The sequence below is a fragment of the Ursus americanus genome, chromosome 1 (assembly GCF_024610735.1).
Source record: "Ursus americanus isolate L20-20 chromosome 1, mUrsAme1.1.p, whole genome shotgun sequence".
NCBI classification, from domain to species: domain Eukaryota; kingdom Metazoa; phylum Chordata; class Mammalia; order Carnivora; family Ursidae; genus Ursus; species Ursus americanus.
The window spans coordinates 40570437-40584230 of record NC_142127.1 but is presented as its reverse complement, the minus strand read 5'-3'; the positions used below and the strand labels follow the sequence as shown (position 1 = coordinate 40584230).

The 13794-nt window shown below is 36.8% G+C and overlaps 1 protein-coding gene across 1 annotated transcript in view; it reads right to left on the bottom strand.

The window, feature by feature from the left end:
- Positions 1–11795, bottom strand: part of PSMD14 (proteasome 26S subunit, non-ATPase 14) — a 99019-nt gene extending 87224 nt beyond the window's left edge. The window contains exons 1-3 of the mRNA XM_045780828.2: positions 11659–11795; positions 5149–5277; positions 2814–2865 (exon numbers count right to left, since the gene is read on the bottom strand). Coding sequence (XP_045636784.1) covers positions 2814–2861 — 48 coding nt within the window. The 5' untranslated portion in view covers positions 2862–2865; positions 5149–5277; positions 11659–11795. The remainder of the gene's footprint in view (positions 1–2813; positions 2866–5148; positions 5278–11658) is intronic.
- Between the last annotated feature and the right edge of the window lie 1999 nt (positions 11796–13794).

The window sequence follows — 13794 nt, the reverse complement described above, 5'->3', positions numbered from 1 at the left end:
CTGTTTGTATCCTCATGCTTTCAAAGGACCATGTGCAAACTTACCAGCAAGTATCCTAACCCCTATATATAAGGACATTCTAACTTTTCCATTAAATGGTAAGATAGTAACATTATCCATTTATTTTTGGAGGGATAAAATAGCTTGTGTCTCCTTTTCCACTTTTACTGGCTGCTATGCATTAGTGAATGGAAAGAGTAGCTATTAACTCAAATATTTTTTACTTTATTAAAAATAAACAATACACAACACTTTATTCCTGTATATTAAAAAATACATTTAACATTTGTTGCAAAAGTAGCATCTTAAATCTAGAACAAAAGAAAAATAAAAATTTTTTAAAAGATTTTCATTTATTTATTTTTGGAGAGACAGAGCACGAGTGTGAGTTGGGGGAAGAGCAGAGGGAAAAGGACAAGCAGACTCTGCACTGAGCGCAGAGCCCAATGCAGGGCTTGATCCCATGACCATGAGATCATGACCTGAGCCAAAACCAAGAGTCAGATGCTTAACAGACTGAGCCACCCAGGCACCCCAATAGTAAAATAAAATTTTAAGAAAAAAAATTAATCACTGAACACTAGTATTTGACAAAGGAGATACGACAGAAATAAGCACCCCACAAATTATCACATTGAGTCTGCCATCTAATTGGGAAGATGAAACACATACTTGAAATAACAGATTCTCAAACAACATATTTTTAACTTCAAATAAGAATACAGAGGATACATGAGGTGATTAAACTACCAGAAGCCAAGAAGAGGTTACTGAACCAAACTTAAGTTTTTCACTTACTACAAAGGTTTGCTGTGGTCACTGAGATATGATGTAGCTCAATTTACGGTCAGTAAAACTATATTTCACATCCAGCAATTTCCCAGCATGGATTTCTAGCATGGTTATATAATTTATTGCATCTAATGCTTAAGAAAAGGTACTCTGGTTTTTAAATTTGATGCAATTTTCTTTAAGAATTCCAATAAGACAATACCACTGCCTATATTTTGCAGGTAAATTTGCAGCACCTACATACCACCTCAGCTCACTTCTAACGTTTTGATATGCCTTAACATTGTTATTGCTAACTTCAAAATAAATGAGGGAATTCTAGAACCTATCTAGAAGCCTTACGAAAGTATGGAAACAGCTTTGGAAAGGTCAAGTTCTGAGAGGCTTAAGCCCCTTTTTTTTTTTTTTAAGATTTTTTTTATAGAGAGAGCAAGCAAGAGCGAGAGAGCATGCGCACATGTGGGGCAAGGGCAGAGGGAGAGAGAAAATCTCAAGCAAACTCCGCACACAGCTCAGAGCCCGATGCACAGCTCAGTCTCAAGCCCCTGAGATCATGATCTCATCCAAAATTAAAAGCTGGACACTTAACCGACTGAGCCACCCAGGCGCCCCAAGGCTAATTAGGTTTCTTAAGAGAATGGATTACACAGATCTTACAAAAAAAAAGAATCATAAAGAAATAGGCTGATAGTAAAGGAACATGAGAAATAGTCAACACTAACAAAAGTAAAAATAACTGAAAAAAAAGGAAAAATAACTGAAGTCTATACAAGGATGCAACACAGAATCACGAAATGATTCCAACTTTCTAAAAGGAAAAGGTTTATTAGTAGAAGCCATGAGACAGACCTACTTAAGAAATCCTTATGAAAGTGCCTCCACATTGAAAATACCATAAAATCACCAACAAAACCGTCTCTTTCACAAAATATACACTAATTTAAATGAAGGAAAACAAACTGACCACGATATGAAAATGAGGGAAAACTGGTAGCTAAAAGGGTTATAAAAGTAGGTTATAAAAATATTCCCAAATTTGGTCATAAAACATTGTTAAATAAAAGTCTCAGGAAAGGAACAACACATAGATATCACTTTCGTAAATGGAGGACCGGAAAGATAATCAGTGTAGAACTCAAAAAAGGCAAAAATTTCTGCTTCACCTAAAGCAGAATAAATACTCTGAGATCAAAAAAATCTATCTATAAGCCATCTGCCCAACAGCAAAAAATAAGATAGATGATAATATTAAAACTGAAAACAAATTTAATCTTAATAAGAATGTAAAAGAAACCATACAAACCAAATTTAAAGAAAAAAAGAGATATTACATATCATTTCAGCCATGTATCATAACTACCAGAAGGAATTCATCAGTATTAAAACTGTACATACAAACATTCTGTGGGTCAGTTTTCTGGATCTTGCCAAGAATATGCCATGTTTACTTTTTCATGTGTTACTTCTTTTTTTTTTTTTTTTTTAAAGATTTTATTTATTTATTTGACAGAGATAGAGACAGCCAGCGAGAGAGGGAACACAAGCAGGGGGAGTGGGAGAGGAAGAAGCAGGCTCATAGCGGAGGAGCCTGATGTGGGGCTCGATCCCAGAACGCCGGGATCACGCCCTGAGCCGAAGGCAGGTGCTTAACCGCTGTGCTACCCAGGTGCCCCTCATGTGTTACTTCTAAGATCTATATTGTAAACCCAGAAATAAGATATTTTGAGTCCTTTTTTTTTAAATTAAAAGGCAAGTTTGAGAATCTTACGTATCCCCAAATTTTAAATAAAAAAAAATAGAGAAAATTCTTATTCCTAGGAGAAAGTGAAATAAAATAATAGAAAATGTTCCCCACATGTTATTTAGTGTTGCAATACAACAACCAGCAATAAGGTAAGCTTCTTACCATAAGATTATTATCTGTGAGATGATTTTCTTGGGAGTGATTTCTTTCTCTTTGGATAACTAGAGAAAGACATGTAGTTTACAAACAAAGAAATACTGAAAGTCTATATACTAACCTGGCCCAGTCCAGGCATACCTCCTCCAAGTCTAAGAAGTCTGTCCATATTTCTAGAAAACAGAAACAAAGGAAAACGTTCCTAAGCACAAAAGTGTTTACTCAATTGCTATCTATATAATTCACCTTCAGTCACTCAGTATGTCAAAAATATTGGTGGTAATTACAACACAACATCAGACTTCCTGTTAATTAACACCACATATTAATTCAAGAAGCTGTCTTCCATGCTAATTAACAGACCTTACTTTACTGCTTTGGTTTTGGGTTATCCCCGGTTTTAAAGACAAGCAATCTCAGCATACTTTCAAAACTTTGCTATCATTAAGTTAATTATATTTTCTCATTGTTATCTAATAAAGTACCTGAATGAGGAAAAAGTGCCTGAAATGCTTATCATATGTATGATTGAATTTCCTTCAATTTGTTCAGAGTGTACAAATAAAAATCCTCACTTTTAAATTAAATTTTAACATCCTCATTAGTAAGTTCTGCGCTAATTAACTTACAGCTTGTCAGTTATCATCAAAACTACATGTGAAAGACATTGTGAGCAGATTATGGATCTCTGAATTAGCATCAAAGGCTTTTTTAAAATGAACTCATTATACTAAAAGAAATATTATAAAGTAAACATTAAATGCATTAAGATAGTGTTCTAGAACCTACACAGATATTTTGCCTTATTTCAGATGTTATGGAGATATACACCTTTTTCATTAAGGAAATTCAGCTGTTCTTCTCAATGATAATTTTAGAGTTAATCAATACAAAGAAGATTAACTTTAAAGTATCAATCTGATTTGGTTTTTATGTCTAGAATAACTATAGAAGACATTCTATAAGCTTGAAAAACTCAGAAGAAATCAAAGGAAAGAAATAGCAAGGATATCAATATGACCTCAACTACACAAAAAAGTGTAATCAAATTCTAAAAAATTACTATCAGTACAACTAAATAAGAGTGACAATGAAGCATTTCTTCTACTTGAAAATTGCTACTGTGCCTTAAAATTCCTTTTCTACGTGTATGCTTTAGAAAATGGTATTACTACAATTTATAAATTCTAAATTAAATGCTAATGAATTAGTCATTTGTTCATACTGTTTTACTAGTTAGAACTGCTACACAAACTAAAAATAATGTACTCATGATCATTACATTACAGCCTAATCATGTTTGTTGGATCCTGCTAACAATTTACTCTTATATTTAACACTGTTAATATCGCAACCTTTGTCCAAGTCCACAAATAGAAAAATGCACAAATGACACAGCCATGGAATCTTCAAAAAGTGAACACACTCCCATAACCACGACCTAGATGAAACAACACTATGGGCACCGAAGAACACTTCTCATGCCCCCTTTCCGGTCCCTACCACCGTGCAAAGATAGAATTTCAACTTTTAATGGCATAGATTAGTTCTGCTATTTTTGAATTTTATATAAACTACAATTTATAAACAACTTTATATCAACAAGTCCGTGAGATTCACAATGGATAAATTCATTTTAAAATGTGAAAGGTACATAAGAAAACTTGCTAGTCCAGAAAAAGTTTCTACTTTATAACCTTCACACACGCTAATAGCAGCATTTACAAACATAATCTCCATCAAATTCTCATTAAAATTCCTCAACTCAAATATACCATTCAATACATGGCACTTTTTAATGGCTAGAAGCAGAGGGGCAAAACCTGAATAGTTTAAAATATTGAAGACATTTCTCTAGAATGTATTACCAAAGGAAAAAAAATTCTTTTGGACCATTTCAAGCTTATAAACTTAAAGAACGAATAGAAAAAAACTAAAAACATACAGTATACTTTAGAAATTATATATATATTCCAGGCCAAAGTCGATTCCCAGCTGTGTTCAGTTCATCTATTCCCTCAGTGTTGTTTCTTATGATTTTACACAGACTCCAGATGCTGTGAATATACATGAGCAATGTGGGGAGCAGAGGGAAAGAAAATCTGGCAGGTCAAATTTGTGTTTTTAGTAAAATTAGATATCTCAGCAAACAGGAAAAAATATTTAACAAACTAAAACATTTTAGATAACATAATGAGATTTAATAAAAATACTAACATTTGGAAATGAAATATATCAATAAATGTTCTATATCACACTACTTTTTTTAAAAGTTTACAGAAAGCAAATAAGAACAAAAGTGCTAGTTATCTAAATGACTTTCATGAGCTCTTAAATCTGGATATCTATCACATATTTATAATTTGTATGTGTTTAAAAAATGATACATTTTCATAACATCTTTATATCATATCCTGAAAGAATAGGTGAAAGTTATGTACATTCTTAATTCTCACCTGGTCAGTAACTACAACTCTTGAGGTGTTAAGCTTCAATTCGTTGAGTTTGACAAATTTCTTCTCAACTCAAGCTCTTGCTAATACTGGCAGGTATAACTTTTCCCAAGTATTTTTTTTCTCTCTCTCCTAAAAAAAAGTAAATAAAATAAGATACAGTTACTTTGAGAACTATGGAGGAAGATTTACCACAAGCTTTAAATGAAGCAAAATTCCTAAAAGCGGAATAGAAATCAAAACTGATTTTAATCACCATTTCCAGAAGAATATGGAAAGAAATAGCATCCCAGGGAGCTATAGAACAGAGGATTACCCCATATACAAATTTTGTTTTTAAGTTTCTTTTTTGAGCAATTCTAATTATATGTAAGAATTGACATTTTATGACTTTTAGTCTTTCTAGAGGTGTTTCCAAGAACAAAGAGAAAATTTACTCATATTTTTAAACAGAACATTCTATTTTGCAATTACAGTTCCATTTATTACAAATCCATGATATATTGGAACCTTAGTGATGTTATTTTTCCTGTATTTGAAAGTTTGCTATTTCATTATCATAGGAATTAGTTCATCATTTCTTAATCAATTATTCCCAACTATGCCAAAAAGACTAAAATAACAAGAAAATGGAAGAATAAGAATTACTCGAAATGATGCAATAGTGAAATACATTATTGCTATTGCTTCATCCTTCAGTTTTTATTGTGCTGCCCAAAGCGTTTCACCATCTTTCAAAAAGATATAAAAGATTGGAGACACAATCTTTGTAGTCTTTTTTTTTTTAGCTTTCATTTAAACACAGTTGAAAAATCAGAATTTTTCATATTATATCCAAATATCAAACAGAGAACTGACAGAGAAAAAGAGTTTCACAATGATTAGAGAATTATAAGGGGAATGTAAAGAAACAGGTAACAGCACTCTTGTCTCTAACGGTAATAATAAAATTGATGGTATAAGCCAGGGTTTCTTCAGCACTGTTGACATTCAGAACCAAATTTTTTGTTGTAGGGAACTGTCTTGTGCATTCTGGGATGTTTGGCAGAAGCCCTGGTCTTTACTCATTAGATGCTGGTAGCACCTACCCAGTCGTGATAATCAAAAATGTCCCCAGACATTGCCAAATGTCCCCGGAAGGGCAAAACCACTCCCAGTTCAGAACCACCGGTATAAACACAATTTCAGACTACACATTTTCAGATGACAATACCCTAAACTAATTTTTCTCAAACTTAAGAACCAAGGAGTGCTGGAAAGAGTTTGGAAGCTCTTCAAAAAATTCAACAAAGAATTACCATATGACCCAACAATTCCATTCCTAGGTATATATCCAAAAGAATTAAAAATAGATATTCAAAACAAACACAGGTACATGCATGTTTAGAGCATCATTATTCACAACAGCCCAAAGGTGGAAACAGCCCAAATGTCCACCAGAAGGTGAAAGGATAAACAAATTCTAGTATGAATATACATACAATGGAACATGTGGAATATCATTCAGCTATAAAAAGGAATGTAGTACTGACACACGCGATAATGTGGATGAACCTCAAAACATTATGCTATGTAAAAGAAGACATGCACAAAAGGTCACAAACTACATGATTCCATTTATATTAAGTATCCCAAATGCCTGAATCCACAGAAAAAAACGCAGATTAGTAATTGCCAGAAGTTACCAGGAAGGAGTAATATGAAGAAACTACTTAATGGGAAAGGGATTTTACTTCAGAATAATGGAAATGTTTTGGAACTAGGTGGTTGCAAAACACTGTGAATGTACGAAATGACAATAAAGTGTTCATTTTTTTAAAAAAATTATTTGAGAGAAAGAGAGAGAAAGCACACACACGCTTGTGTGAGAGAGGAGAGGAGCAGAGGAGGAGAGACAGAATCTCAAGCAGACTTAAGCTGAGCATAGAGATTGACTCTCAGCTTGATCTCACGGCCCTGAGATCATGACCTGAGCTGAAACCAAGAGTGGGATGCTTAACCAACTGAGCCACCCAGGCACCCCTGAACTATTACTTTAAAATGGTTAATTCTGTTACCTGAATTTCACCACAAAAATTGTTTGTTAAGTGGATCAGTGAGTGAATAATATATTTCTAAGACTAAAAAAGAAATATGTTCTCATCCAGTTAGGTATTCAACAAGAAGGATTTCATTACACACTATTTTACAACAAAAACTTGTTTTGCTAAAGAGATACGTGACATATTCTTTTAACTTTTATGTTGATAAAGTTCATATGTGGACAAATGCTAAAGTGTCCACAAAGATGAGCAAAAAGAAATAGATAATGTAGAAGTGAAAAAAATCAGTGGACTAACTTTAACTGGTGTTTATAAATCTAAAAGAAAAAAAATCTTTTGCAAGTAGAGATGATAGCCATCATCTCTTCAAGAAAATTATGAGCTATCTATGTTTTCAAAAGTATTGCAACTGGGAAATGAAAAAGTTCCAGAGATGGATGGTGGTAATGGTTGCACAATATGAGTGTACTTAAAGCCACTGAACTGTACGTCTAAAAATGGTTAAAATGGTAAATTTTGTTATGCACATTTTATGTGCGGATTAAGAGCTGTAACTCTGCAGTATAAGTGCCAGGATACAAATCCTATCTCTAATACTTATTAACTATGTGTCCTTGGGTCAGTTACCTCCCTGAGCCTGTTTCCTCCTCTGCAAAATGGGGATAATGACAGCATCCGCCTTATATGGTTATTTAGAAAATTAAAGAAGACAACAGACATAAACAACATTTAACATACTGTTTGTATAGTAAGCAAACAATGAGTGCTATCTGCTATCAGCACCGCCTCCTTAGAAGGGCTACAGCTCATACAACACAGATTTGTCTTCCTACACAGTTTGCCACTTAGTGAATTTCAAAACTATAGGCACATTTTGCAGGACTAAATGAAATATATTGAAGAGGAGGGACTTGGATTTTGCAGAATTCAGCAAAAGGGGTCATAAAATTAAAGTGTTACACTCTAATATGAAAGACAATACTTTCAATTCTTAGAAATAAAAGCCATACATAACACCTGTAGATCTAAAGCAAGTTTTTACACCTATCAAAAAACAGAGGACTCAAGAGCTTATCATATCATTAACTTTACTTAAAACATTATCAGATAGAGGCACCTGGGTGGCTCAGTCCATTAAGCGTCTGCCTTTGGCTCAGGTCTCAGATCAGGCTCCCTGCTCAGCGGGGAGTATGCCTCTCCCTCTGCCCTTCCCCGTTTGTGCGCGCACACGCGCGTGCTCTCTCTCTCAGAGGCACACATTCTCTCTCTCAAGAAAATAAAATCTTAAAAAAAAATTATCAGATAATATGAATGAAGTGTTTAGCTGTAACTAATATGTCATACATATCATAATCTTTAGAATCCTAACTGGTAAAAAACAGTACGAAACAAGCATTGGTACTTTCAAAAGGTTGTACATCAAAAAGTTGATGATTTTCCACTTTTTCATCTCCCTACTTAGTTATTATCTGATTAGAATCTGATACACTTAGATTGTGTTCGTGCCGGAACTAAAATAAATCAATTCTCAAACATTTACAGAAAATGTATGGAACTGTAACTTAAAAAAATAGATCCTTTAAAAATTAACTTAATCTGGATTTGGAATGTGGCAATTTTTTTTTTTTTAACTTTTCAACCTTTTTACAAGGGACACTGTTATACCAGTAATTCATAAAATTCAAACAAGATCATGAAGCTCTTAGCTGTTTGAGTTTATCATTGTTTTTCTTAGTTCATTTTGTACTCCCCAACCCATGCTGCAGTTACATATTACTTCTCAGACTGATGCTAAATCCTTTCTTTCCTCCAGATCTTACTGTATTTCTAATTCCTCTGCTTTCCAATTTATGGAAAGTAATTAGGAACTTCTTTGACTTTCTTAAGGTCATTCTTCAATGGAAGAAATAGAAAGAGTCGATATTACCTTAATTATATAAATAGGATTTTGAAAGCAAGATTTTTCCAGTTTAGAATAGTGAATATGGAACTACCACAATATCTTTTCTTGTGCTGTTTCCTAATTACAACATTCAATTAAACATTCATTAAATACAATTTCCCCCCTCTATCCAAAAGCAGTGTTCCTATTAAAACTTTCCTAAGTTGAAATGGCATAAATCAAAGAAACAATTTACATTTTGCAAAAGCGAAAATCCTCTTCGGATTTCTTTCTGTTAGCAAAAAACGGGTATAATGTAGGCCTTCTGTAAAAGTGGGGTAAAGCTAACTTTCAGACAGTAGGAGAAACCTGTACTACGTTGTACATAAGGTGATACAGAAATAGAGCCACTAAGAAACTCACTGACTTCCACTGAAAGAATTTATCATCTGTTTGGAGAGGCATGATATAAACCCATGAAAAATACATGAAGCGAAAGGAAGCAAGGTAGAGCCAGAAAGGCTGTGAAGGCAATCAGACCTCGACTGGAATCCGAGCTTCAAAATGTGCTCTCCAGGGGCGCCTGGGTCGCTCAGTCAGTTAAGCGTCTGACTTCAGCTCAGGTCATGATCTTAGGATCCTGGGATCAAGCCCTCCACTGGGCTCCTCCTCAGTAGGGAGTTTGCTTCTCCCTCTCCCTCTACACCCCCCTACCCTGTTCGAGCTCTCTCAAATAAATAACAATCTTTAAAAAACAGGCAAACCTACTCTCTGTATGATCTGGAAAAAGTGACCTTCTTCTAGAATCTAGATTTCATCTATAAAATGGGAATAATACCTACCTTGCAAGTCAGTGGTAAGATAAAATACAAAGCACCTAATACAGTGCCTGGAACATTTATAAGGTACTCAATAACTGTTGTTACTGTTATTGTTATCATCATCTTAGAACCAGAATCTATTATTTAATCTCATTCTCATTTTATAGATGGAGATGCCAAAATATCACAAAGCAGGATACGAATGCCGAATGAGTGCAACAAACTGGGTATATGACAAGTTCATGAGTAATAAATCTCATGAATATTCACGTAAGACTTTCAGAAGTGGGCACTGAATTATGAAATGAACAGCTATAAAATGAAAAACAAAAACACAACTGCCTCTCTTTCCTGATATTCAAACATGTGTTCTAAATGTACATACTAAACACAAGGTTTACATGACAAGCATAACAATAAAACCCATGACAGGTTAAATACAGCTTTACAATTAGAACAGCAAAATATCATTTATTTACCAAACACCATGGGGGGGAAGAATAATATCCCAAAGTCAACAGGTGAGGCTTCACTGAAAGATGATTTCAAAACTTTCTTCTGTGGGCCAGAAGTAATTTTGTTCTGGGACAAATTCAAGACAATATTCAGGCCTTTCACTAAACACCATTTCACTAAACACAACTGTAGTTAATTCTGAACTACTGTATCTTAATCTCTCCAAATGCACAGTAACTCGTTAAATTTAAATTTGTTTAAAACATATAAACTTTAAATGAGCCACTTGCTAGCTTTACCTGACAAAACAAGAAAACCACCACTGTGTTAATCATCAGCACTAAAACTGTACTCAGTTCTTTTTCGTTCTTTCAACATTATCAGTGACTGTCTTCTGGCTTTACATATAGTGAACAACTTAGCAGCACCAAAAACATACTTTTGTGAGCAATAAAAAAAATTTTTTTCACCGTAGAACTGCATTTCTATTCTGATTTTTAAGGCTTCTTCCCGGCCTTTCCCATGAATCTTTATCAACTTTGAGTTACCATTTTTAATTTCAAGAATTTTTCATTCGGTCACTAGATTTATATTCAAACTCTCCGGAAAAGTTTACATTTTTTCCTTCTTTTGACAGACACAAAGTAAGTCCCCAGGAAAACTAAGTTCCAAGAGGTAACACAGAGTAGCAGATTACTACTTTATTGAAAACAGGAAATGTTATCTATTCACAACAACTGCTCAATTAAAACAAACTGAAAGTAAGTTAAAAGGCACAGCAGAAAAACCACACTTTGTTTTGAAGAGTTTCTAGGTTAAAACCAGTGCATCTCTGGGATTTTTGTTTGGTTTTTAAAGGGAACTGAAATCCTAACACTAAGAGAAAAAGGGTCAAGGCCCATAGGAAGGACAAGTGATAAAACAAGCATGCCTTCAATGGGAAAGTTAATTTTATTCTCTCTCCCTTGTCTCCTCTGCCTGCTTTGAAGTTTTTCAACACGGGAGTAACTATCAATAAACAGACACAAACAGAGGCCACACACAAGGGTTTTCCCGGTATAGGGAGAAGACGGCTCCCAAGATGTGTTTAATTCAGCGAAGCAGAAACGCCTGGAAGAGACCACATCCAGACCTAACTTACAAGAGACCCGAGTAACCCGCGAGGAGGACGCGGGAGCCTGAGCTCCTCCCTCAGGGCCCAGGCCTCCAGTGGCAACTCGGCTGGGCAACGTGACTCAGGAAAGCACGGGGCTGGCGGCGGCCTAGCGCGGCTGCCTCCGCGGACCTCCGGGGCCTGCCTTCCCTGTCCTACCTGAAGGTCGGCGGGGTCGGGAAGCCGCGGTCTGGGCTCTCGTCTCCCACCTGCGGTGACGCGAAGGCGGCGGAGGCGGCAGCAGCGGCGGCGGCGGCTCAGACTCCACGGGGCTCTGGCTCCGCGAACCGGCGATGAATCAGCCCGATTCCATTCAAAAGAGTCGCCCGGGCCTCCGCCGCGAAGCACTTCCGGGTTCACTGCTCTGCCTCGGCTTCCGTTCCCCCGACGGCCAATTGGAGACGGCTCGGGAGTCCGGCGGGCGTCCCGGGAGGAGTGTGCCAGACGGTCGGCACGGGCCGCCCCGCTTCTCCAGTCAAGGCTGGGAGGGCGGGACGGAAGTTAGCGCCGGGGCCGCTCCCGCCCCTCCAACATCCTCCCTTTTCTACCCCCACCTTTTTCTCCCCTCCTCTGCGAATCCGGGCCGCAGTCGAGATCTGGGACGCCGGCCTGCTGGGCCCTAGAGGTGACGGGCTAGGAGATGGAACTGCGGGCTTGCAGAAACCAGAAGCGCGTTCGTTTGGGTGTTCACCACGGTCCTACTCAAAAACTGCAAGGTTCGGATGAACTCAACTTGGTCGTCTGAGAAGCAGAGAAGAGGAAGAGGTGTAAAAAGAGGGGAAATAGGTCAGAGGTTCTCTTCCACAGCGCAGTCTACCCACCTCCTTGTCTTCTCCGCTTTCCAGGAATTGGATTTCAAGGAAAATCAACCTTTCCCAAATGTTAAAACCACCCATTTTTTAAGCCCAATTTAATTTACAGGGCTTAAAAAGATCATTACTCACGTTTCTCCAAATAATTAGCATCAACAACATTTTACCCATTATCTGTTTTTTGCTAGGTTTTCAGAGAGCAAAACCACCCAAGAAATACCTGATTATCAACAAATTTATATCATATTTAGACACAGGCTCTGTTTAGGGCCTGTTAGGGCCTGTTCAACAAGTCCCTCTCACTTTGTCAAATATGTTCCAAATAATAAGCATCTTTAAAGCATTCCTAAATCAAGAATGGTGATGAGGGGCGCCTCGGTGGCACAGCGGTTAAGCGTCTGCCTTCGGCTCAGGGCGTGATCCCGGGGTTATGGAATCGAGCCCCACATCAGGCTCCTCCGCTATGAGCCTGCTTCTTCCTCTCCCACCCCCCTGCTTGTGTTCCCTTTCTCGCTGGCTGTCTCTATCTCTGCCGAATAAGAATAAAGAAAATCTTAAAAAAAAAAAAAAAAAAAGAATGGTGATGAATCTTCTGGATGGAGGGGAAGGAAGGATTAAGGATTACAGCATCTGAATCCAAAGCTATTTGAGTGGGCATAATTACACAGAATTTCCCTCTAAAAGATACTCCATTTCTGTCTTTAAAAAATACATGGATTATTTTAACCATAGGTAATACTATATTTGGATCAGCATCTTTATGTGTCCACCCAAACCTGTGCCTCTTCTATTTGCTTTTTTCGGTGAATGACCCCATCCTACAGCTAGTGTCCCTAATCAGTCCTGAGAATAGACATATCCTCTCCTATTCACCTATTCCTACTGACCTCCCAATTAATCACCCTATAAATCATGAATTGTCTAATCTGTAAAAGAGCTTTTCCAACCCATTACTCCCCTTTCTCCATTCCCTCTACTCCAACCTTAACTCAAGCCTTCCTCACTTCTTTTCCTAGAATGCTGCAATAATCTTAATCTCCCTGCCTCCAGTTTGTCCCCCATTCCATTCTCCTTTATTAGCAAAGATTTTTTTTCAGCTACACAAATACAGTCATGCTCCTTCTTTGCTAAAAATTTCACCAGTGACTCCTAACAATCAATAGAAATGTCAAAACTCTCTTAAGTTTGTATAGAACACCCTTGCTACCAGCCACACTAAAGTTATTTAGCTAGGGAATGAGATGTCCTTAGGGACTTTGAAAAATGGAGACATTCCTGGGACTCTAGAAGGTAATATGCATGCTTAGGGGCAGATGCATACCTAGGGCTGTGTGAATGCTCAGGAAAGACCTGAGAAGGCCCTAAGCTCTCACCTCTGTCTGACCTTAAGGCTCTACACAAGCAAGAAGTGAAAACTAATATAGAGGTGTAAACTTGCTGCCTGAGTGTTGAAGGCATGCCCCAATACACATGCTAAGCCTCT